General features: G+C 41.3%; 1 protein-coding gene across 1 annotated transcript in view; it reads right to left on the reverse strand.

Moving 5' to 3' along the window:
- Positions 1–27,460, reverse strand: part of MYCBP2 (MYC binding protein 2) — a 407,094-nt gene that overhangs the window by 76,291 nt on the left and 303,343 nt on the right. The window contains exons 53-55 of the mRNA XM_026662219.1: positions 27,049–27,273; positions 26,026–26,158; positions 17,369–17,494 (exon numbers count right to left, since the gene is read on the reverse strand). Coding sequence (XP_026518004.1) covers positions 17,369–17,494; positions 26,026–26,158; positions 27,049–27,273 — 484 coding nt within the window. The remainder of the gene's footprint in view (positions 1–17,368; positions 17,495–26,025; positions 26,159–27,048; positions 27,274–27,460) is intronic.

The following is a 27,460-nucleotide window of genomic DNA, read 5'->3' on the forward strand; positions in this document are numbered from 1 at the left end:
ACCACAAAAACACATCTTTTCAACCTGTACCTATACTAGAGTACAGTTCTGGGTTAATTCTAATGGTTCTTTCTCCTCACCCCCCGAAGACTGGCTCTCTTAAATTGCATAGGCTGTCACATACCTACCCGTAACTCAGCATGCAAGTACTCTGAATCTAAGATATTCTGCATGTGGAATTTACAAGCTTTGCCACTGCAGTAAAGCACCCTTAAAAAGAGTGAATGAACACATTCTAATCCATATGGACAAAACTCAAGATTTTAAACTAAGTTTAAAACCATGGAAGCTTGCATTTAAATGTCACGGATATCTACAGAAATATAATTCAGAAGATTCTAGCAGCTTCAGCTGTTTTTAAATGACCAAGCCACTGATTCCTTTTGATGCCTAACTCTCCCTGAATATAATTATTGATTTCAATTTTGCGATGCATTGCTGAAGGAAGTGCTTACTGGCTAGAGCACAAGACTTAGAAGCAGAACTCCTGGATTCACTGTTCCTAGATCTGCAAATGGCACGGCTGTGAAAGTCTAGGAAGCATCTCTTAACCAATCTTATCTGTAAAATGGGTTTGATACTTAACTACATCACAGAGGAGTTGTGAGGCTTAATTATCTGTAAGGACTTTTGGATCCTTGGATGAAAACACACACACCCCGTTATTACTCATTCTGAATACATGGATTTTGGAGGTTTCAAATAGAAAGAGGTGGAAGGAGAGAGATAGTTTCCATGAGAATAACGAAAGGCATAGAGCTGGTGAATACCATGTTTCATAATGAAATTAGATGATGAAATATTTATTGCATTGTATACTACAATATCTTGATGAGAGTGAGTCATTTTAGCCTTTACATATGTTGGCTAGAAAATATCCTATATTGGAGTTGTAGACTGGGATTTTTTAAAGACTAAGCAAGTTAGATTTTAAAAGGATTTCTTTGTCTAAATCTGTCAGGATTCTAAAAATCTCAACTGTGTTATTTAATTCTGGGTATTAAAACTGAAAACCCAGCTCTCTGAAAAACATGACAATTTGATATTTTAATGGACACAGTTGCTCTAACAAAAATAAGTTAATTAAATAATTGTTGACAGAAGTAATGCTTAATTTCAAAAGCTTTGCATTTCTTGTAAAATAAATGAGATATTTTCCTTCACTCTTGAATGAATGACAATACGAATGTAGCTTTAAAAGCCTCCAGACAGTATATGGAGACAGACCTTTAGGTGAACTGAGTGCAAACAAATCAACACACACTTCCAAAAACTGAGAAAGTTCTCAAGCGAGAGAAAATTACTTGCATACAATTCTTAATTTCTGAAAGTAACTTTTATAATATATCAAGTCTTTTCTGTTTCACTCACCACTGCTGCATCTTGTCTTAAATTAGACTGTACACTCCTCTTTGGGGGAGAAGCCATGTTTTCCTACATATCTGTACAGTATCTTGCAGAATAGGGCTCCAAACCCAACTGTGGACTCCACTGGATTAAATAATATAAAATCAGGGCAACTGAGCAAAATGGTTTGAAGGGTTGCACTAAACTGGGACTCCAGATCAGGCACTAAAACTTTAGGGAAGTTTTATCTTTGCTGCTTCTTTGGGAAATTGTGGTACATGTGGGTGGTCTACCAGTGGCCACTCCACCTGACAGGAATGGATTAATCGTAGAATCAAAGTGTAAACCCATAAGGTGCTAAAGGAACTGAAAGATCAACTGTATAGATTACCATTTAGTCCACTCCACTTATTTATATCAGTTGGTTATTTAGATCTTTTAAAAAAGATCCAGATGGGCAGCAAGTAAGGAACTGATGACTTTTTTTGGAATAGCCACCTCTCTTCTTACTCTGTTCAACAATCACAGTGCTAGATTCAAGTTTCATTTGATTTCTGTGGTTAACTGTTCCTTGAGGAAGTGGGTCTAGTCATGTTAAAGGACAAGTCATTTGCAGCATGAGATGGAAGGACCAATGTGTCTGATGCAGATAGAACCAGATAGGCCCCGGCTCTCCCACCTTGATCTTCAGAATGACTCTTTGGAAGTGTTATGGAAGATAAGATGTACAGCAGATCCTCTGACCTGTCCAATTATAGAGCATCTGATGTCCCTATTCTCCGGCCTTTTCTCCTAGAACACTTCTGCCTTGTGGTTGTCAGCCATTCCAGGCATGACGAAGGGAGAATGTTATTCAGCAGATGATTGCAAGGACACTTCAACTGCATAAAGAAAGTGTCTTCTGATTTAACTAGTTGTCATTTAGCAAGCTCTTTAAGTGCATCACCTCAATGGATATCACATGTTCCTCTGCCCATTAGAACAGAAGTACTGCCACCTCATTAAATCCTTGGATGTCTTTTAGGCACATTGCCTGCTGCTGTAAGCCACTGGGGTGATGACGACATCACAAGGATATGCTGATCCTCCAGCAAGGACTGCAGTTGTAGAAAGTCAACTAGATAACTTGAAATTCAAGTACGTTTAAAGAGCATTATAAAAAAAGAATACACTACAGATAATCTGAAACTGGTTATGGTGCAGATAGGCAACAAGTATTATTGTGTACATCCTGGCAAGTTTCTGAAATATTTTTGCTATTTATGACTGAACTATGTGATTTCCCAGGAATTTCTCCAGCTCAACTGAATTCCCTCTTGATGAGCACACAAAGGATCATTTGTCTATATAGAAAGATCTGCTAAATTATGCTGAAATGAGAAGAAGGGATTCTCAATCTCTCCCAAGTAGCCAGGGTGATGGCTTGGAGCTGAAGGAAGGGTAAAGCAGGGTCGTGGTGAGACTTTCAACCCCTGAAACTCCTGTTTCCACACCTCTCCCTATTGATTTCCTAGTCTCTACTGATTTTGGAATATCTTCAGGAAAGAAAGGGACTTTGATACATACTGAACTATCTTAACTCTCCTCTACTGCTAAAGGGGGAAGGCGCGAATGACTGCTTTTACTTTTCAAAATTGTGTCACACCACTTTGTGCAGGCCAGTGCTACCAGATGCTCGTCTTGTTGGTCTGCTTTACAGATAGAGACAGATATTTCCTAGTGACGGTATTGGATGCAATCTATAAGGATTATCTTATTTAATCAATTCTAGTTCCTGTTATGAAGGATAATGCAATTGTAATTTTGTTAACAATCCTTAGACTCATTTGGCCTTAAGTGGGAGCAGCGTTTTGTTTCCCTGTATAATACTAAGGAGGTCTGAACAAACTAATAGGCTTCACTGTAGTTTCAAAGTACTGATAGAAGCCTGCCCTGCATGGGTGCCTCTGAGTTTTCAGATCAAATCCTATTCCTCAGGTGAGAAGCAATCTGAAATGTTTGGTTTAATTTATTAAGGTTTTTTCCTACTTACACTCTTTATAGTATTTTGATATACAAGATTTCCTGTGTGTCATGGGGACTGAGAAGGGAGACATTCTTTTTGATTTCCTGAGGATAGTTTTAGTGTTCTTTAATGCAGTTGCTGATCCAAAGAGCCACTGGCATATCCTCACTACGCTTTATAGGGATTTGTGGGGGCCAGTGTAGTAAAGGTGAAGGCAGTCCAATTTCCCATTATGATCAGTCAAAATTTTCATATTGGGAAGAACCACTATGAGAACAAGGTGGTTCAGAGATAAGTGCACTATAAATATTTAAGTAGATTAAAGAAAATACTGACTCCTATATCCACTAGAGAAGAGGATTCCTTGGTAGACATACTTTTTATGAGGTATTTTACTTCATAAGTCTTCTGTCTTCTTGCAGTCTGCCATCTTGAAGCTATTGTCCTGTGCTCTCAGAGAAAGGGACAATACTGGTTGTGAATAATGGTGGACAGAAGGGGAAAGAGGTAGAAGACAGTTTATTAGAAAAGTGGACAGTTGAAGTAGTAAAGAAAATTTGAAGAGAGGGGAAATAGGACAATCCCCAATAGATATTAAGAAGTTTGTCTGACATGGAAATGGGATCCCTTCTCTGGCATGTAGTGGCAAGCACATACAGCAGAAAGATGGCGAGAGGCATCAAGTTAATAGAAATGCACAGCTCTAGCTGCTTCCTGTCTAATCAATAGAGGAGTCTTGACATAACAAGGTGAATCAGAAGACATGGCCCATTCAAAGAAGAAAAGAGTATGACAGCTGAAGTATCATCCCAGAACTATGGGGGATGATATAATTTGAAAAGGCAACAGTAGATACTCCACCCACCCATATTTAGAGATACCTGGAATATTAAATTACTTCATCTTTGACAGGAAAGGGTCAATGGGTCATTTTTAACTGCAATTTGACAAATGCGTTAAAAAAGCAAACCACCACCCTAGAAGATTTTTTTTTTTTTTTTTAATAAAATTTTAAATTTTTTTTTTTTTTTTTTTTTTAAAAAAAAAAAAAAAAAATTTATTTCAAATAATAAAAAAAAAAAAAAAAAAAAAAAGAGAGGGATAGTAGAAATGAAGAGTGACAAAAATGAAAAGAGATGATTATGGATTAGGTTACCAAGAAAAAAAAAAAAAAAAAAAAAAAAAAAAAAAAGAAAAAAAGCAACTTACTCAGGAAAGTGAAGTCCAATAGAAAATTCAACCTTTCTAAAAAATGTTTTTAGGTAACAGTTTGTATAGACAGTTTTAGAATGATGCCCCAAGTCCTCCAATTCACTGTGCCACTGTGGCAGTCCAGTGACTTCAACAGGGCTCTATGCTGATGCAGCAGTGCACCTGTTTGCAGAGACTTGCAGGATCCAGGCAATAGAAATTACCCATATTTTAAAATAATGTGATTTAATTTACCATACACAAGGACAGACCAACTAAAGGAAGGTATGTATCAATAAAGACAGAAGGGAGGCTCATTTCCATTAAAGAAAAATATTTTCAAAATGATAAAGAAAAGTTTTATTCAATTACAAAATTGCCAATTTTATAGTTAAATTCCTCCCTGATATTGGATGGCTCAGAGAATGTCTAAATGGCTTAGTATTTCACTTCCAGGTCATTCTTTTGACTCTGGTATAATCAAAAAAAGTTATTGTTCTTGAAGGCCTTTTGGTGAAGGGTTTGTGAAATGAACTGGAGATCTCAGTCTAGTTCTCACTGTATAAGTATACACATTACAGACCACTATCACAATTCACATTCTTGATTTAGTCTCAGTGAGGACACCAACAAATGAAGAGGAAGAGACTGAACTACTGGTTTCTACAAGAAAGTAATAATAAGGCACCTCTGAAGGACAGTGTGTGTGGGAGGCTTGTATTACTGCTACCCGTACTATACTTGTTCTGTAGATAGAGAGAAATACCTCTCCAGGGTGATCAAATCTGCCATTTGACCTCTAAATTGAGTAAAAGCTTAACAGTTTCTTCTCCATCACATCAGCAGTTAATGTTTAACAACTTTTTGGTGCCAATGGTCATGAGCATGCCAGTGGCTATCTATGCTAGACAGAAATGCTTTTCTTATTAATGTTTCTAATTAATGAATTAAGTTGTCCCAATTCCAAGTTTCAAGTATGTTAACGAAAAATTATGACAAGGTAAGGAATGTAGGAGGCAACAAACATTTTAAAATAGAAAACTGAAATGTTTATCTACTGTAATCAAAATTTCTTCAAATGTTACAGGAATTACAATATTTTGCATTGTATGCAATATTTACCTTAATTATTATCCTACTGCAATACACTATATTAGAAACATGCTTTCATAAATACACTATCTACACTGCAGAATATATATACAAATCAATACAGTAATTTTAATACTGAAATAAAAAATAGCACAAGTATGCTTCTCTGGGAGCATTAACTCATGTTTCTGAATTAAAAAAAAAATTAATTCAAAAGAACAAAACCAGACAGATGCACTGATGGATGATTAGTAGCTGGTAAGCAACTAAGATGGTTATAGCAATGACAAAGCTTCAGAAATGGACTGATGAGGCAGGTAAGGCTGACAGACTTACTCTGAAGCTGAGGCTGCTGGAAGGAAAGGGGCTGTCCGAACACAAATGGACTGTGGACTAGGGAAGAGGGAGGTTTTGCAGCTTGATCAAAGATGGAAGAAGCTGGGAGATTAGGCCGTGACTGAATGGAATTCAGTATGGCACTCAGTTGGTCACCTGCAGTGAGCAAAACAGTCAAAACTACAACCTGTTATTTTTCATCCTCCACAAAGGCAGAGTAAATGGTGCTGAATGAAGTTTAGATGAAGATAATTGATAAAGACCGCACTAATCTCTGACACCATAGTTAGTTTTGATTCCAAAACTCAAGATACGGCACAAACTTTTACACAATTGAAGAAAAAATCCCTTAGAACCATAAAACAAACATGGCTAAATGTAGAGACCTCACTCCATGAATGGTGATGCAAATACTGAAGAATATGAACAAGGTTTGTAAGAATCATGACTTCTTTAACCTTGTTATTTAAAACACTCCAAAGTGCATCTCAAATCACCCATATCTTGCTAAAAACAAACAAAAGCAGCCAAACACAAAAAAATCAGCTACCATTCACAGAAATACACACAAGTGCAAACAAAACTCTGAGATGAGTATAGCCAGATGAGAGGGTTAAGATAATAAAATATAATTAAGCTTTGGCAGGTATATATCTATATCTATATGTATGTATGTATGTGTGCGTGTGTCAAGTTTAGGAAAGTACTTGCTTGGTTTTGCATATATCTTAAAAGAACACTGTCAAGGTATTTTTCAGTTAAAAAAAGCTCCCCACTATTTACAACCATGTTTTGATTTTAAACTGAAACGTGTTTCCTTAAGAGAACTGTGTCTGCATATTGGATTGGCCGTTGGAGGGTATCTCAGGAGAGTTGTGATATTTTTGTTTTGTTTTGAAGAAAGCATTTGTTTGGAAAAAGGAAAAGAAAGAATTACATGTATGTTGCAAACATAAGGTGCATACAATAAAAAAGATTTAACCTATCATTTAAGGTCAAATCTTGAGATGTTAGCAGCAATAATTTTGGCCCCTATCATCTACCACACCCTAACAGTGTTCCTTTATTTAAATACAGATTCTGACATCCCATATCACTTTTGACAGTACTATAGAAGCACTAGTGGAAAAATAATTTTAACAAACAGGAAACAGATAAACAACTCACTTTAAAACTGAAGTTTTTTAGATTTTTAAAATAAATTCTCTAGTTTTATAAAAGGAGAAAAAGACTAGAGGATCTAATGATTCCTACAAGATCCAAAACCACCAAAATTAAGTATTTTCCTTATTGTCTCTCTCTAATACTATATTTTTGTTTTAAAAATTAGAAACCAAAATTACTATGAAAGAAGAGCTGAAACTGAAGCACCTATATCCAAACGATCACCTGTGGGTAATAGTAACCATTTTTATTTCAGTGTTACAACAATGTTACACTCAAAAACCTTAAGAATCACTACTTCTGCAGCTACTGCCCCATCCCACACTACACTAAAGACAACTGACATGTTTAGTGCAGAATTCACAAATTCAAAATGCCCATCTTCAGAACAGTGAATTCTAGGTCAAGAATTGTATTATACTTTTTCTGTATATAAAAATATCAATGAAAGAAAGTTAGGTCAACTAGTAATTTTTTTTTTTTTTTTAACAAAACTACTCCCTCCATGTCCGCTTTTGGAGGGGGGTGGGGGGACAATTTAAGAATGTGTACATTTTTAGAATTCCAAAATAACTTTAGAGATAAGATCCATTATCTTTGTTTGGCACATATTTTCAGTAGATGAGACAGTTACCTTGTGCAGTAACTGAGGTTCTTCAAGATGGTTGTCCCTGTGGGTGGTCCACTTTAGGTAATTGGCGCCCTGTTCTTGTAATCGGAAATTTGCAGTAGCAGTGCCTGGTTGGGCTACACACGTGCCATAGCTGTCTTGTGCTGCTCCGAGCAGTTATATAGCTGTGCGCAGCCAACCGTCCTCCAGTTCCTTCTCCACCTCAGAGAATTGGCATGAAACTCCGAAGTAGAGGGGAGGAGGGAGGGTAGTGGAGCACCCACAGGGACAACCATCAGTTACTGCAAAAGGTTAGTAACAACAACAACTTCTTCTTTTTCTTTAAGGAGTGTCCCTGTGGGTGCTACACTTTAGGTGACTATTGAGTAGGGTCTGTTAGTGGAGAGGAGGGGTTTTGGAGTTGGTCTACTGATGGTGAACAACACTAAGTCCAAACTGAGCATTTGCTGTTGATTTTTGTTCTAAAGCATAGTGTTTAGTGAAAGTATGGGCTGATGCCCAGGTAGCTGCTTTTCAGATGTCAATGATAGGTACATTACTGAGAAAGGCTACATATGCTACTAACGATCTGGTGGAGTGTGCGAACTCCCGGTGGGGGATGCAGATCGTTGTTTTGGTAGCACAAATGTATACATCCAGATATCCATTTGAATAGCCTCTGTTTTGAGATGGTTTGGCTCCTTGAGCATTCTGTTATGGAAACGAATAGTCTAGGTGATTTTCTGAATGTTTTTGTTCTTTCTATGTAGAAAGCTAATGCTCTGTGAATGTCTAGCGTGGAGTGAGGCCTTCCTCCCGTCAGCATGTGGCTTCGAGAAAAATATAGTTAAGTAAATGGGATGATTTAACTGAAAAGGGGAGGCAACCTTGGGTATAAACTTAGGGTGCGGTCGTAGGATTATTTTATCCTTAAAGAATGTTGTATAAAGTGGGTGTGCCATTAGGACATCTAATTCTCCCATCCGTCTTGCGGACGTGAGGGCAATGAGGTAGCCACCTTCATTGATAAGTGCAACAAGGAGCAAGTTGCAAGGGGTTCAACCAGTTTTCCCATGAGACTACATAGAATAAGGTTGAAGTCCCACATGGATGTAGAGTTTCTTGGTGTAGGATAAGTGTTTTCTACGCCTTTAGTGAAGCATTTAATCATCGGGTGAGCAAATATGGTGACTCCGTCCATCTTGTCGTGGAAGGAGGTGATGGCAGCTGAGTGTACTCTGATGGAGCATGTGGATAGCCCCAATTTTTTAAGCCCCAGTATATAGTTGAGGATTCTCAGTATTAGGGCTGACTGTGGACAGATCTGTTTATCCTGGCACCAAGTGCAGAATCGTTTCCATTTATGGATATATGTCTTTCTTGTGCTTAGTCTCCGACTGTTCAGTAGTATCTCTCACTTTCTCAGAACAGTCCTTCTCAACCCGTCAGCCATGGAGTAACCAGGCCTCGAGGTGCAGTACTGCAAGGTTGGGGTGACAGAGGTGTCCCACACCTTGTGATAGAAGGTGAGGTACTAAGGGAAGGGCTCGAGACGGTTTCACTGCTATCCGATGGAGGTATGGGAACTACATTTGTCTGGGCCATGTGGGTGCAATGAGAATGACCCTGGATTTGTCATGCCTGATCTTGTGAAAGACTCGGCTTAGGAGTGGAGTCGGGGGAAATGCATTCATCAGTGGTGCCTCCCATTTTAGGAGGAGAGCATCGCCTAGGGAGTGGTGTCCCAATCTGGCCTGGGAGCAATACTGTGAGCACTTGGCGTTCTGAGCTGTTGCAAATAGATCTATGGTAGGGAACCCTCATAGTTTGAATATGGCTTTGAGAATTCTGGGATCCATCTCTCACTGTGAAAAATCCCTGCTTAGTTGATCTGCTGTTGTATTCTGACATCTCGGCAGATAGGATGCTGATATCTCTATGTTGTTGGTGATGCACTAATTCCAAAGGCGTATTGCCTCTGTACACAGGAAGTATGAACTTGCTTCCCTTTGGCGATTTATATAGAACATGATGCTATATTGTCCTTAAGGATCTTGATGGCATTGTTCTTGATTAAAGGGAGAAGGCGCTCGCATGCATTTCGGACTGCCCTTAGCTCCAATAAATTTATGTGCATGTTGGACTCCGCTGGGGATCAGCAGCCTTGGATCGTATTGTCACGTAGATGTGCCCTCCAACCAACTAGGGAAGCATCTGTTGTGATTGTCATGGTTGGAGCTTTTTATTGGAAAAGGACTGAGCAGACGTTGTATGGTTGTGACCACTATGTTAGCAAGCCTTTTACCCTGCATGGCATTGTGAGGCGTCTGTTGAGAGAGTGTCTGTGTGGTATATACACTGTTCGAAGCCAGGCCTGTAAGCATCTCATGTGGAGTCTGGCATATTTTACAACAAATATTGTTGCCAACATGAGCCCCAAGAGTTGGAAGCATGTTCTGGCAGATGCTTGTGGGCTGTCCATCACCACTGAAATTAGGTTGACTAGAGTGAGAAAGCGTTGTTTGGGTAACATTGCTATTGCTGTGAGACAACTGAGGAAGGCCCTATGAATTCCAACTTTTGGACAGGAACCATTGTGGAATTTTGTACATTTATTTGCAACTCTAGGTCCATGAACAGGGTTATCATCGTCTGTGTGGCGTTTATTGCTCCTTGCTGCATTGGTGCCTTTATCAGGCTGTCGTCTAAGTATGGAAATATCATCACTCCTTGTCTATGGAGGTGAGCTGCAATGACAGCGAGAACCTTGGAAAACACTCTTGGAGCAGTGGACAGGCTGAAGGTTAGTACTCTGTATTGGAAATGCTGTTTCCCTAAGGTGAATCTCAGGAATCTTCTGTGTGACAGGTGAATGGTAATATGAAAATAAGCGTTCTGGAGGTCGAGGGCTGAGAGCCAATCTCCTTTTTCTAATGCCAGAATTATTAGAAACGTCGTGTTCTCACAAATTTTGAAATGTGTTCTCACAAATTCGTTGAGTTTTTGTAAATCCAGGATGGGTCTCCACCTGACGTTCTTTTTCTGAGTTAGAAAGTAATGGGAATAAAAACCTCTCCCCCGTATGTGGCTAGTATGGGTTCCACAGTACCTAATTGTATGAAGTGATTTATTTCCTATTGTAACAGGTGGTCATGAGAGGAGTCCCTGAAGAGGGATGGGAAAGGGGGTATAGGTAGGTGGGCTAAAAATAAAGGGGATGGAGTAGCCCTTCTGGATAATCTCTAGAACCCATTTGGTCTGTCATGATGGTGTTCCAGACTGGGTAGTATGGTAACAGACGGTCTCTGAATGGGCAGGGGCTGTATCTGGCTCAGAAATCAGAGTGTGTGGAGATCTCGTGCCCTCAACTACACATTCAAAATGATTGTCTGGAGGTGGATGGTTGAGACATCGAAGATTCATCTTGGTTCTGCCAACTTCTGTTCTGTTTTTGTTTACACTGTTGGTCGTATTGTCTTTGTGACTGGGAGTATGGTGTAGACCAGAATCTCTGGTTGTAAAACATGCTCCGTTTCTTTTTATTTGCAGGTACGTATATGCCCAGGGTATTTAAGGTTGTCCCTGAGTCCTTTAAGATGTGTAGAAAGTCATTGTTTTTGTCAGCGAATAATTTTTGCCCTTCAAAGGGTAAGTCCTCAACAGTTGCTTGGACCTCTCTTAGGAAACCAGAAAGGTAGAGCGAGGATGCACAGTGTATGACCATGGAGGTAGTGATGGACCATGCTGCCGTGTCTGCAGAGTCAACAGAGGCCTGTAGGGCCATCTTGGCAATGGGAGACCCTTCAGAAATGTTTGCCTTATATTGCTTTTTTTGTCCTCAGGTAAACTTTCAATACATTCTGACATTTTCACAAACAGATTGTGTGTGTATTTTGCCAGTAGGGCCGCATAATTGGCTATGCGGAACTGGAGTGTGGCGGAGGAGTAGGCTTTCCGTCTGAAGAGGTCTAGCCTTTTCCAGTCCTTATCATATGGGGGTCACTCTGGACTGGTGTAGTTTTCCCCTTTGGTTGACTGCATCCACCACGAGAGAGTTTGGTGCAGGATGGGTGAATAAAAATTCAGCTCCTTTTGCTGGCATGTAATACTTTTTGTCAGACCTCTTACATGAGGGAGGGGCTGTAGCAGGTGTCTGCCAGATTATTTTTGCAGGCTCCATGATAGCATCATTAATTGGTAGTGCTAGCTTTGCTGCTGGGGATGCCTGGAGTATGTCCATGAGCTTGTGTTGGGTCTCTGGTAGTTGTGCAAGCAAAATGTCCAGGGATTCAGCTACCCTTTTGAAGGGGGTGCGGGGGTGCGGGGGGGGAGAAGACGTAGCATTATAGTTTTGTCCGGTGACAAAGATCAGATGTGAGTGGGCAGCAGAGTGTCACCTTCAGCTGTGTCCTCAGGCTCCTCGGTCTCTTCCTCTTGTGTCTCTGAGGGTGCTGGGACAATTGGTGAAGGGGACCGTGTTGCTCTGAACCTAGGCGGGTTAGGGGCCCTGAGGTATTTGGCCCTATACATTACCCAAGGATCCCAGTATGGCTGGGAATGGTATAGGGGGTGTTGACCATACCAGCTCTGCATGTCTGTAGAGGTTTGTGATGATAAGGTCCATGTTTAGGTGCGGAGTGGCAAGGAGTGTATATTACTGCCTCATCCTCTTCTTCCTCATCACTGGAGATAGGAAGTGGTTACCAGGCTTGGTCCCAATCTAGATGGGGTACTGTTGGTATCGAGTAGAGGAGAGTCCTACTGGGAAGTTTGACTTTGCTGCGTGCAACTCCATTAGAGCTTGCCCACATAGGTTCTTTAGCTCCTCGGAAAGTCTTGGTACTGGATGTCCCTGGTGCCTCGTGGGCCGGTGCTCTGGGTGCCGTCGGTACTGGGGCAGATTTTTCATTTGGAGATCGCATTATTTTAGGCGATTCTCGGTGTGGGGGTGAGTGGGGCCGTTTTTTGGTAGCCTTTCTAGGAGCAGGCTCCTTAGCAGCTGTTGTTGAAGCCGATCCTGTCAGACGTTGCTGCTGGCGATCATTGACCAGGAGGCATCCTGGACTTGAGGTCGGAGGCGGGTCTGAGGGATTTCTCCATCATAAGGAGCTTCAATTGGAGATCCCTGGCGTTCTTTGTCCAGGCTGTCAGTTTTCTACAGTGCGGACAGTTTTGGGTAATGTGTCTCTCGCCCAGGCAACGGACACAATGTGCGTTGCCGTCAAAGACCTGTACGGAGAGTTTGCAAGTCAGGCAACGTTTAAAGCCAGGTGAGCGGGGCATGCCCCAGAGAGAAAGTCTTCTGGAGAAAGAACAGGGATAAATCCTGTTTTTCTTTCTTTCTTTCTTTTTTTAAGGTAATAGCTGAGCACCTGCCGAGGAGGCAGGGGTAAAAGAGAGAAGGAACATAAATATATTTTAGAAGAAAAAATAAAGTAAAATATAAAATATAAAGAGCAAGGGGATAGGGTAGCTAACACTATCGGGAACAACTATGAACTATTAAGTTTATCTGAGGTAAGAGAGGGCGCTGCTGTCGCTCTGACTCAAGCCAAAGGTGGTAGAGAAGGAACAGGGGGACGGTTGGCTGTGCACCCCTATGTAACCGCACAGAGCAATGCGAGATGGCTACAGCGTATGCGCAGCCCAAGCGGGCACTGCTACTAAAAATCTCCGATTACAAGTGCAGGGTGCGAAGACACCTACAGTGGAGCACCCACAGGGACACTCCTTGAAGAAGGATTTGTTATGTTCTTAGCTGACATTGGGGATATTAGACTAGCTATTCTTTCTGGGTCATTATTGTTTTTCTAATAGCTGATATATCAAGTACTTTGCTATAACAAATCTTGCAAACAAGCCTCATTCTCTTCTATATGTAAACAACTTTGTGGAAGCCAGTCAGTCTTTTTTCTCAGCCCATTTTCATAAGTATGTTTTATCTCTTATGTCTAGAGTAAAATGTTTTAGATGTTACATTCAGTATGACATATAAATTGGGTACATTTAAAAAAATCTATTAGTGCATTCATCTTTTCGTCCTGGAATATCTAAACTGGCCAGGTCTGTACCATATATTTTGCTGAAGGGCAAAAAAAACAAAGCAAATGTGTCTCTTTTGACAATCGTTGGATTGGAGGACACAATGAGATTTATGAGATTTTTGTCACCTGTTAATTTATTTTTTCCAATTAATATATAACTCTAATCTGTCACTGATTGTTTCTTCTGGGTGAAGAACATAAGCTTTTCAAGTGTGTGATACAATGCTTGGGATGTAAGGCTCATCCATTCCATTTATTTTCATAAGAGTACTTTTAAAATTGTAGGAAAGAAAGGTTACTCATCTATAATTGGAGTTTTGAATAGCTTACCAGTGTAGAACTAAACTCTGGGTACATCTACACACTAACCCTGAAGCCCTCTGGAAAGTGGACAACTGTGGGACCACACAGACTCATCAAGACATGATAGGGTTCAGGTTGAGATTATATAAAAACACATAGCTCTCACACACTTATTTTTTTGATCCCTTGGAATTCAAAACAAACTCTATAGAACTGGGGATGTATGGTAGAAGATGTGGCCTGTTCTAACAAGTTACTTGAACCTGAGTTAATGGAAGTAACCTTTATGCTCCTTCAAGTATAGTTATTATAGATTCTTCACTCTTGGGAAATGCACAAACAGTACAAGATAGATAAGAAGGTAAATGAAAATACCTATTTAAACAATGATTACAGAACTGCTCACTCAAACTGTGCATTAGACTTTGAAGCTAAATAAAAAGACTAATGTGGCATAAAAGGTTTGGGAGCTAGTAACAGAACGAAGATCTAATTTTTCCACAGCTGGAATATTCCAGTGGTATGCCATAGAAACCACCATGGAGCTAGTCAAATGAATCACACCACCTTCACGTATACCAGTGAGCTTAGCAAGTTTCTCTTCAGGATTTTATTCATTCTGACAGACCTTGAGAGGAAACTTCCTTTCCCTTAATCTTAGCACAGAAAATTACGGTTAATGTTTTATTCTTATTACACAATTCCTGTGCCCAGTGGCAATCTGTAATACTGCCCCACAAACTGAGCATCTCTTGCGTTGTGTGCGCTTTAGGACTGAGTCGCCATTTTGAAATGAGGATGGCTAGGCTGGGGAAAAAGAGTACTTCACAGAGTGATCTCAGAAGGGAAATTACTCCGCCATGTGCTAAATAATACAGAAAACATCAGAAAAAGACTTAGTAGTAGAGGCAAAGAAAATAATGACTTCTTACAATGTAAACCGTAAAAACAATTAAAAACAAAAAAGAGGGAAAAACTATTGCTCCCAGTGAAGGTAGAACCTCTAATGGGAAGCGGAGTGGGCAAAGCTTAATTTTCTAACTATGAAAATGCATGAATTTTCTCTAATCTTCATCCAGAAAAAGGGATCCAATTAGGGATGGATTGAGTTATGATAAAGAATAGACAAACATCATTCACATATTAAATTTTCAGTAATATTATGTAAATCCTGTATTTCAATGTAAACAGTTTTACACAAGATTATAAGAACAGTGAAAAATAGTTAATTCAGAAAGTTTAGGTAAAGCCCTCTTCTGTTCTCCCTTTAAAAAAAATAAAATATTCTAATTACTAAAACCCTCTTGAAGACCAAAACCAAGTTGTCCTACTCTTGAAGTGTGCCCATGGCTCTAGTTAGTGTTAAAGGGAAGTTTCACCGCCTACCCCAAAAGCACGCGTCACCAAGACCAGTGGTTCTCAACCTTTTGGGGCTCAGGCCTTATTGTAAATATTTATGGCCTGTTGCAACCCAGTAAATAGTCTGGAGGCTCTGGAGCAGAGACGTAACTAGGCATTTTAGCGCCTGGGATGAGCAAGCGTATTTGTGCTTCCTACCAGAGGCGACACGGGGGGCGGGGGGGTGCTGGGTCACCCCCCAATTTTTTGATTGTGCCTCCCCCAACCAAGCCAGACTGGATGTCCAGCTGAGGTGAGTCCACGGGTGGAGGTGGCGCTCCCTCCCCGAGCTCCGCCCCATGGGGCTGGCCCGAGCCATTCCCCGCCGCCTGGGTCTGGCCTGAGCCATGTGGCATCACCAGCCCGAGCCACCCCTGCGGCTGTGTGTCCAGGGCATCTGCCCCGCGTGCCCTGCCCTGGTTATGGCCCTGCCCTGGGGTGGTTTTGGTTGGATCCTGCCCCCTGGAGGGGTTGGGTCCTGCCCGCACAGCCCCCCTCCCCCACAGGTGCATCTCCTGCTGCTCCTGTGCTGTGGGGCTAGCGGGGTTTGGCTCTCCGCTCCGGGCGCTGCAACCTCTGGAGCTGCAGTGCCACTCAGGTTTGGCCCAGCCCCCGACTGGACCAAATTTGTGAGAGTGGAGTTGTGACCTGGCTCATGGGACTGCAGTGCCACTCATGACGGCTGGGCCAAACCTGAGTGGCACTGGGACCCTAGAGGTTGCAGTGCCTGGAGCAGAGATGCAAGCCCAGCCAGCCCTGTGGGACAGGAGCCACAGGAACTGCCACATGACCCTTTTAAACGCTCTGGTGACCCAATTTTAGATCCCAAGCCATGAATTGAGAAACCCTGACCTAGACCACAGAAATAGAAGATTAGAACAGCAAAGCTCCATGTTTCAATGATATTCCTCAAGAACACATGACTACGCAAAAGAACTTCCAGTTCACTTAGCCTTCTGCATATAAGTAATGAGTGAACAAGAGTTTGCTGCAGATACCAGGTGATTTGCCCTATGTTGTTATTGTCCAAAATTGAAGCTGCAGTTTTTGTTTTGTTTTGTATGTTGCTGTGATTTACTGTACAATATCATCTAGATTAAGCTATTTGGTTCATATATTTATCAACCTAAACTCTAAAAGTCTACATATACAAAGCAATACTCCAATTCAACAACTACTAGCATTATACTCCATATTAATATTCTACTTTAATGTGAGATCTCCAAGCATAAACTAGACAGAGCACTTTCATGCTATTATGAAAAATGCTTAGTGTGATGCTTCGTATTATAACTATCTATAATCAAAACATCAAACCTAATCTTCCACCTAGTCATCAAATGTAAAAGCACTTTTTTAAAGTTAAGCTTATTTAAAGCAGATGGTCAGAATCCTCATGGTTTTCTTGAAAGAATTTTCCAAACTAATGGTTTTGAAGCCTAATTTGAACAATATTGGACGTTATCACTCTTTCTGGTTCAATGAGTAAGAATTTGTAATTCTTGTATTATAATTCTGTGGATAACATGACAGGAATTTACAGGACATTAACTTTTCAATGAAGGTATTCAATAGTGCAATTAAAGGGACCAACATAAAACTCCAGTAAATCTAAAAGTCTTCCCTTTACATCTATGTAAAGCAGAAATTTACACGAGTTACAATATTACTAACTGCATAAAATACAGTAGAAAATGCCATTGCAATTCTCAGCAACTTGTTTCACCATAATGATGGATGGTTTTGTGGGATCACATCTGTGGGTGTCTCAAATGGCACTGATGTCTACTCAAGTCCTGGAAAATGAGTAGCAAAAAACACATAGGCAAAAGTTTGAAAACATACTATTTTGTAAAACGTTTGTAGCTATAAACTTACCTTTGTTATTTGCAAGGCCATAATCAAATCCTTGTCCATTGCTACAAGCAGACCCCTTATTGAAAGCTTGTATTGAAAAAGGGCTTGGAGGAGGCGTCTGAGCATTTTGATCTAGCAGAACTTGCTCTGTAAAACAAGCCATCACTTCAGTGTTAGTATTTCTTTTATCGCTGATTTGCAGTGGAAAGATGAGTCACAAGACAAAAGAATGATAGCTTTTAATGTTATTTTTCTGTTAGGCCCCCAAACACACAGCATAAGTGTAAAATCTTTGTCACTCATGTCACAAGCTAGCTTATGCACTACTGAAAATGGACACCACACTCATGCTGTGTGTTCAGGAATGTAATGAAATCCAGTTGTTCATTATGCTTTACTTAACATTCTTAACAGACTGATGGAGCTGTGAGGCAATTATTGTAAAGGAGAAAATACTCAGCTGGCTTATCTCTTTCAACAACCAGTTCTCTTATCCCCATTCTGGAGAGTCAGTAATGACTAAAACTATTATTTTTGTTAAAACATACTAAATTCAAATTTATTGGTTTGCAAATATGTCTACACTCTTTGGGGGAGGGACTGTCCATGCTCAAACATCTGTAAGCTATCTGACGCATTGTACAAACTAGCATAAACAAATAACTAATATTACTACAAATAATCATTGAAAGTATGTGCATAGTGTTGATACACTAATATGCATAACAGCACATATCAGCCATTCTTTTGCACAACCAGGTAAGACATCTACTGTCTGCAATAGCCGTATTTTGGAAAACCTGACTTATTGAGGAAGGGAGGAGGATCAAATTATTTTCCATTAGCTAGACAGAAAATTCCCCTCATTCATTTGCATGTCTCACCATCATTTAATGGATCTCATTCATTTTAAATTGTAGGTGTCAGGAATTAAAAATATTTTAAATGTTATAATGTTAATATAGCAGTTTCTGATTACCAAATTATTAAAATAGATGGGAAATGAGTTTCCAGTTGCTTTAATTGGTATCCTCTGGCTGCTAACACATCTAACAGTGCTACATTTTAGTAAAATGGCTAAAAAGTCAATTTTAATTAAAAACGTTAACTATAATTGGTGCTTATGTAAATTTCCAGAATACTGAACTGAGCAAAATGAATATAACAAAAACTCAAATCTGTGTGAACATGTATGACAACCATACACAAAGCAAGACATAACACTAAATAAAAATGTAGTAGCAAAATCAAAAGCAGCCATATAATTTTAGCTCAGTTGAAAAAGAAAAGAAAAATATCGGCCAAATGAAAATTATGCAGTTGTTAGGAGAAAATGTACTGCTCTTTTAAAAACATACAGAGATGAAATGTTAAAACATGAAAAAGTGTCTTTTGAAGACAAAAACTTGAAAGAAAAACATTTTTCCTACCTGTCAATAGACCTTTGAATTCTTCTGAATCAGTCTGGTACTGTAGGATTTACCTCCTCCCGTCCTTACTCCCCCAAAAACCAAAACAAAAACCAAGAAAACCCAACCCTGACAATTCCCGTGGGCAATTCTTGAGTCATATTTAGATTAATATATTTTAGATTTTAAGGTTCGAAGGGACCATCATGATCATCTAATCCAACATCCTGCATATAGCAGGCCATAGAACCTTACCCACTCAGTCCTGTAATAGATCCCTAACTTCACTTTGAGTTACTGAAGTCCTCAAATCATGGTTTAAAGACTTCAAGTTACAGAGAATCCATCATTTACACTAATTTAAACCTGTAAGTGACCCATGCCTCATGCTGCAAAGGAAGGGGGAAAACCCCAGGGTCTCTGCCAATCTGACTCCGGGGAAAAATCCTTCCTGACCCAAAATATAACCATCAGGAGGACCCTGAGCATATGGGCAAGAAAGCAGCAGTAAGCTTCTGGTGGATAACATCTGAACAGGAAGCAAAGCATCATCCCACACCCTTAAATTCATGTGTTCTAGACCCAACATCACAGACTATAGGTGAGTATCGGACTGATAGAGAAGTAATTAAAGAAACTAAATTTACAGGAAGAAAAGTTTTCCTAAAGGCTTCACTCCCTCTGCATAAATTCAGGACTGACAAAGACCAAAAAACAAAAAACAAAACAAAACAAAAACCACGAGGGAATTATTGTTGATATAATCATCTAGTGCTGAGACTTAAAGAGCTCAATATATTTAGTTTAACAAAGAGAAAATTAAAGGGTGACTTGATCACAGTTTATAAGTACCTACATGGGGAACAAGTATTTGATAATCAGCTCTTCAATCTAACAGACAAAGGTAGAATAAGATCCAGCAGCTGAAAATTGAAGCTAGACAAATTCAGGCTGGGGAAAAAAACAGTGTACATTTTTAACAATGAGGTAATTAACCATAGGAAAAAGTTACTTGGGGTTCTGGTGGATTCTTAATCTTTGGCAATTTTTAAATCAAGATTAGATAGTTTTTCTAACAGTTATGCTCAAATTAAAACAAATTATTTTGGGAAGTTCAGTGGTCTGTATTATGCAGGAGGTCAGACTAAATGATCACAGTGGTCACTTCTGGCTTTAGAATCTATGATATAGTAGTGTTCGTGTTTGGGGGGGCGGGGGATGCATGGCACGGCATGGGCCCACCCCTGAGGGGAAGGAGCATGCTGGCAATACAGGGTTGGGCGGGCCACTGTGCATCTGGCAACTGCCAGTTTGTAAATAGTGCCCTGTATTGGGCTGGGCGGAGCAGGGAGGCCCCTGCCTGTACCAAAAGGAACCATAAATTTAGAATTAATGTATTGTTTTTTATTTTCCAATAAATATACAAATTGTTTGTTAAATCATTTAAATAATTTGAAATAGATATAGGAAATTGTGACAGTCTGTATCCCTAAGGTCATTCATTTTATAAAACTATGATCAATCTTGTACAAAGTATGCCTTGGGAAGTATCATTTGAAAACTCAATCTGCTGATCATTATTATCCAATGTGTGGCAACATTGTATGTAAAGTTGTAAGATTCTACTGTATGACTTTACTGAGACATGCTCCAAATTTAGAAAAGCAGGCACAAACCAGTGAGGAGTCCTTGTGGCACCTTAGAGACTAACAAATTTATTTGGGCATAAGCTTTCGTGGGCTAAAACCACTTCATCAGATGCACAAACCAGTTCCTCAGAGATAAAAGGCAAACTGTCGCCTCCACTAGGTGTCAGCATAATCAAGTGGACTATCACTTGGTTAAATGGCCATTCTTTGGCAGAAAGAAGGGAGTGAGTGAGAAATTTACATCTTGGCAAACAGACTTGCTGTTGCCTGAACCCCAGGTGGAGACGAGAAATGCTATGGAGAACAGAGGAAACAAATCACCTCTCCCCTCATCTTTACTCCCAGCATTAACAATGGTTGAAAGACAAAAGCAGCATCACTGGATTAGAAGAGGAGTCCTGGCTGAGAAATCCAGCCAGACTGCTGTAAGCATAGGGGAGAGAGAAACCTTTTTGCTTCAAATTTGCTTAGCTTGTTAAGTTAGGTATTAGACCTAAAATAGGCCTATGACCCTGTTTTGCCTTCAGGATCAGGAAGTATCAGGAGTAAAAGCCCTTTCCCCGAATGAAGGAGGGACCTCTTCTATATCTCCTACAAGGAGGAATGATAGTATATCTTGCAGTAGCACAGCCTCGGGAGGGAGGTCCCTGAAGACGGATGGGGAAGGGAAAGGGGCAGAAATAAACTGCATATATCCCACTTCCACCATGCTTAGAAACCAGCTATCTGTTATGATGTGGGCCGAAGTGGGAGAGGCAGTTTGCAAAACTGGGGGGAAAAAATTATGCCACTCTTAGAACTCTTAAACTGCTCTCGACCATCAAAGTGAGCTCTTGAAAGATGCGACCTGCCTTGAACAACCAGCTACCCAAGCAGAGGGTGGTGGTGGACGTCTTTTCTGCTCCTTCCCCTTGGCAGGTCTTAGGCTTGTGTGGCAACCCCATGAAAATGCTGGGACTGATGAGAATGGAATGCCTTCAGCTTCACTGCTGGGGTTAAATGCCCAGGGATTTTAGGGGTGCTCTCGAGTCTGAGACTATGCAGAATCTCATTTATGTTTTCTGAGAAGAATGATGGCCCTTCAAAAGGTAAGTCCAGAACTGTCTGTTGCACCGCTGAAGGAAGGCCAGAAAAGTGCGACCAGGACAAGTACTTCATTGTGATAGTAGAGGCCATGCTGCAAACTGTAGAATCTGATGCATCCAGACCTGCCTTCAGAGCTGTTCTGGCATACAACTTACCCATCTCCATTAAAGGCTGGAACTCTTGTTTCACCTCATCTGGGAGCTTCTCTTTGAACTTGAAACTGTAACCACAGGATGAAATCATAGTGCTGCAGCAAAGTTTGCTGGTCTGCAATGCGAAGCTGTAATCCACCTTTGGAATAAAGCTACTTCCCAAGTAAGTCCAGCTTCTTGTCCTCTATTTTTTGGGGTTGATACCTGGTGCCCTTGTCTTTCTTTCTCACAGTCTGCCACCACTACAAGGGAGCCTGGAGGGGCATGATTATATAGGTGCTTGAACCTCTGAGAGGAGACATCCACTCTTTCTGCAGTTGGAGGCAGGGAAGCTGGAGTCCGCCAGAGGACCTTGATAGGTCTAAGATTAGCTCTCACTATAAACGAGGCTTTTCTATCTGGATCTACAGATACCAAAATGGTCCATCAGCTTGTAGGTGGATGTCTAGGATAACAGCCATCCACCTCAACAATTCCTGATGAGTCTTAAATCATCAGAAGGTAGACAAATAGACTCCATCACAATTGCTTCATTGGGGGATGAGGAAGAGGATGTCAAACAGTACTGGGGGATGGTTCAGTTCCTGCTCCTTTTGTGGCTGCTTGTGAGAGGGATCCTGAATCTGTTTGGTGATGGGCTCAATACTGCTGATAGGGTGTCTGTGGCGTTAATACTCCTGAAGGCCAGTAGATGGAGTCGGCTAAGGTGACTATAGGGACGCCCTTGATTGAAGGGGGAAGCCCCACTGGTTCCAAAAGGGCCATCTGTGTGTAGCCCAAGGATCCCCTCTATAAACCCCTTGCGGTACTGAGGCTGATACCAGGGCTGGTAGATGCCATATTCCAGATGATACAACTGGTTAGGTTGGGACACACAAGATCCCACTTCAGAGTCTGATGAAGAAGCTGCCTCTTCTTCTGACCATGGTGGTGTCAGCCATCAGTACTGGTGAAGAAGGTTCAGACTTTGAAGAAAGGGGGAGCTAGGGAGACAGAGCCGGTGCTGGGCATAAGCAGACTAAGCAACTGCTTAGGGCCCCAAGCAGCTTAAAGGACCCCCTATTCATTATTATTATGTGTTGTGTGTGAGGGAATCCCCAAAATATTCCTGCTTAAGGCTCTCAATGGGCTAGCACAGGGGTGGGCAAACTACGGCCCGGGAGCCGAATCCGGCCCTTCAGATGTTTTAATCTGACCCTCGAGCTCCTGCCGGGGAGTGGACTTGCCCTGCTCCATCTGTGCCGTGACTCTGTGTGCCTCCTGGAAGCAGCAGCATGTCCCCCCTCCGACTCCTACACATGGGGCAACCAGGGGACTCCACACGCTGCCCCGCAGCTCCCATTGGCTGGCAACTGTGGCTAATGGGAGCTTCAGGGGCGCCACCTGGCCATGCCTCCACATAGGAGCCGGAGGGGGGACATGCTGCTGCTTCCGGGAGTTGCTTGAGGTAAGATCCCCTCCAGTGCCCCAACCACCTACCCCAGCCCTGATCCCCCTCCCGCCCTCTGAACCCCTCGGTCCCACCCTCCTGCATTCCAGAGCCCGCACCCTCAGCCGGAGCCCTCACCCCTCACCCGCACCCCAACCCCCTGCCCCAGCCCCCCTCCCACACCCTGAATTCCTCATTTCTGTCCACACCCAAGAGCCCTTGTGCCAAAAAGTTTGCCCACTCCTGGGCTCCCACAACATCTGTGGCAAAATCATCTGCGGCTTTCCCCTAGACAATATTACCTTAATTGGTACTCTGATGGCTGAATTTGATGGAATTGCCCAGTATGGAGGTGAAGGCGCTGGGTGCCAGTGCTAGGCGAGTCTCTTGAACTGTTGGTGATGGTGGCACCGAGAAGTTTAACAACTCTCTTGCAGCCTCAAACACCTCAGGAGTAGAAATGACCAAGAAGACACTATGGTACTAGGGTATGCAGCCAGCAAAGGTGCTTCGGGAACTGGTCTCAACAGGCCCGTGCCGTGCTCTGAAGGCAACGAACTCCCCTGTTTAGAGGTGTGCTTTGGGATATGTTTCTTCTTTGAATGTCCTCCCAAGTCAATTTCAGCAGCATGTATTTTAATCTGGCTGCCTCCCCCCCCCCTTTTTTTAATTGGGGCTTTAAGCCCTTACAAATGCCACATTTGTCACTCATTTGAGCCTCCCGCAAGCACTTAAGACAACAGGGGTGAGGGTAACTATTAGGTGTTGCCTTACCACAAGAATGGCAGGGCTTGAAAGCTGGAGCATGCTGCATATCTGTGGTACTGGGGTGGGTACTCAGACTAGGCGCCAGAACCACACAAAAGAACAAACACATTTATTTTAAACTAACCAACCAAACACTAAACTACACCTAACAGGTACTTTTTATAGATTTTGACTAAAGACTTGCAGAGAGCTGGGACACCTACAACAACTGTCATGGGTGGTAGAAAGGAATGGGGGGAGGGGGCGTCAAGGCAGCTTGATCCTTTATGCCTGCATGTGGTGCACTTGTGCTGCCCTGACTAGTGCCACTAAGGGAAAAACTCAATTGTGCACTGAGCACACAAACACCTGCAGTGGAATGCACATGTGCAATCAGTCAAAGAAGAACAGCTGTTAAATATTTTCTATCTTTACTGTTCCTTTATTTGCTCACTACACATTATCCAACTCTTCACAGAATTAGGCAGGCCTGCTATACAGCAGTACAAGTTTGTTTTCTGCACATCATAATGAAATAAGACAAGGTTACTTTGGAATGCGCACAGACGAGAAAGGACAACACTACAGGATAGCAGAATAAATGGAAAAAGGATTACAGAAGTTAGTAGACCTAGAAGATCAAGGCTACTTTCATGCAAATATGAGATAAAATTCCCTAACGGAGCTTGTAGCAAATATTACAATTCTATCACATTTAAATCTAAGTACAACGGTCAAAAGCAGTCCAGCTGACTCCTTAGATCCAAAGAAAGCCCCAGTACTACTACTTTAAGTATAGTGTCCTCAAAATGGAGGGAAAAACTGTGATTTTAAGCAGATGTAGCAGTAGTGTGCTTAGATACTAAATTAGGTTAAATAAATGGCACATTAAAGATCTATTTTGGATGGGGTACATACAAAAACACATCATCCTGAGAAAATATCCCACTCTACTCTAATTGATCATGGAGGTAATTAAGCTAGTATTTTCAAAGGAATTGACATTGATAAGGAAAAATATTCTTCTAGCCAAGAGCACAAGTTCAGAGACCTCTCTCAAAATCCACAGAACTTGCTCAAAATATGCTGGTTGTAATGACCTAAAACATGATTGTATTTACTGCATTTTCTGGAAGTCAGGGCCGGCTTGCAGCAAGCCCCGCCCCCAGGAATCGAGCCGCACTCTGGCTGGGGTTGCCGGGCTTGGGTCCGACCCGGAGCCGCGCCGGACCCGAGCCACGCCGCGCCGCGGGGGCCGGGCCGGACCCGAGCCACGCCGCGCCGCGGGGGCCGGGCCGGACCCGAGCCACGCCGGGCCAGAGCCGCTGGGGCCTGCGGGAACGGGCCGTGCCTCCCCGGAGCCCTTCTCGCGCCCCCACCACGCCAGCTTACCTGGTGCTGCCGGCCCGCCCCTGCTCCTTTTCAGACTTCCCGCGAATCTCTGATTCGCGGGAAGCAGGGGAGGGGGCGGAGCGTTCAGGGGAGGGGAGGAGGGGGAAGTGAGCTGAGGGCAGCGCGGGGCCCTCGCAGCGCGGGGCCCAATTCAGCCGAATCGGCTGAATCGGCTTAAAGCCAGCCCTGCTGGAAGTCATCTTGCCAGTCCTAAATTAACATTCACCACTCCTTTATTTTAATATGAAAAACAGGAAGCACTGAGCAAAAGAACATCAGGTTACCAACTACAGATTTTTCCTCATTTCATATATGCAGTTTAAAATTTGTTGGCAGTTTTTAGCAGGGTACTTTTGTGTCCCCAATCCAATGGTTGGGATTATATGTTAAACTCAAAATAAAAAATTCTAAGATGCTGTACAAATTCATTCAGTCCTTTTTTTTTTCCCCCTTTCAAGTGGAGACAAAAGTAGATTGAAGAAAGTTGCCTCAGGAAGTTCAGGATTGGTTGTCTGAAAACTGAAACCCCATAAACAGAAGAAAGGACAACACTGGTTCATAATTGGTACAGAAGAATGACTCAGAAAACACTTACAAAAATGTCATGTTTGCAAAATCTAAATGTCTGAAGACTGTACTATAAAATTTAATTTAAAAAAAAAGTTTCACTTCATATTTTCTCCAACTGGGTTATTTTATAAGTTACTGTTTTACATCTTTCAAACTCAGTTCTTTCTTAAAACTTCCCCTCCCCCAACTTTATTTTGGCAAACTCTTTAAGTAGTTAATTAAAAAAAAAAAAAAGACAACTTGCCATCTTCGTGCCGCAGATACTGGTTTCCACCTCTGTCTCTAGCTAAGGACCATGCCTCGCCTTCATCACTCTCACAGAACTCTACCATGCTGTTCTTATCCATTTGCACCCATGTACCTTCAGAATTAGTCACCTGGTGCACACACATAAAAAAGCAGTTTATTCACTTTTCAAATAATCCAGTGCTCAGATCCAGCAACATGCTTCAGTATATGAAACAATATGCTCATTTCCATCATGATATTACAAAAACATGTTTCTGAAATTAAGGCCACAGCCTGAGGTAGAACAAAAACCAATTCCATGTATGGCAAGTTTAAAATTATAAATACTTTCACAATATTAGGCCAGTTTATGTTTAGAAAAAAAAAAAGTTCAATAGTTGACCAACCACACAAACCCAAATAAGCTCTTAGAAGGTGTTATCCAACAACCTCCATGCTTTTTTGGCACCTGAAACACCAAAATAAATTATATTGTCTAGTTATACATGAAATATTTGTAAATTTGCTAATTATGTTCCTGATGTTGTTTGAGAAAAATAGCATGACACACTACATCCTCAAGCTCATCTCAATAGGAAAATTCCAAAGCATGATGACAAGTACAATAACAATTGAATAAATACAGTGAAATAGGATCATTTTTGAACTGATCACAGCCCTGGAAATGATTCCTCCAACAAGGTAAATTCACTTTGATACCCAAGATCAGTAAGTGAAACAGATAATCTTATTTAGCAATGAATCAACCATACTGTAACAGAAATATATAAATAAGCATAGGTAACTGCGGTATTAGAAAATTCAAGTTTAATGTAACTCCAATTAATGAACACTTTTCTACAAAGCAAAATACATAACTGAATTAGTATTTATAATATAAACCAAGTTCAAATGTTAACATTTAATCACCAGGGTTGGAAAAGCAAACCTTGTGTAGGGGAAGATGCTTTTGTTGCGTTTACTACTGATATAAACTGGTATCTATGAAGACATGAACTGAAGCTACAAGGATCCATACCTCGCCTACTGCCTTGACTTTGTTTCCCAGAACTAACATTCCAATTGGGATACCTCTAAGGTTAGGGCAGCTTCTGATGTTGTGACCTGAAGGGCCAGTCTTCACTACCTTGTACACTCCAGGTCCACCTCGAAGGAATGGCATATCTTGCTCTTGCATCACTGCCTCCTGTGTGCAGCGTGAATTTATGTCTTTGAAAAAGTCATCAGTATTAGACCTAGGTTCCTGAAAAATTTAAAAAAGCAAAAGAAAAACAGAATAGAACCTGTTAATAATGCCTTTGCACTTTTTAGATTAGAAACACCTCTTCCCTAAGTCTGGAACAGTTAACTTCTTAACCTAGAAAGAGAAAAAAACTGGTCATAATGCCAGTTGAATTGTAAGTTTCCTTTCCAACTGATCGTTTTAGCTT

Source organism: Terrapene carolina, unplaced genomic scaffold (genome assembly GCF_002925995.2).
Source record: "Terrapene carolina triunguis isolate 2854851 unplaced genomic scaffold, T_m_triunguis-2.0 Scaffold21, whole genome shotgun sequence".
NCBI classification, from domain to species: Eukaryota; Metazoa; Chordata; order Testudines; family Emydidae; genus Terrapene; species Terrapene triunguis.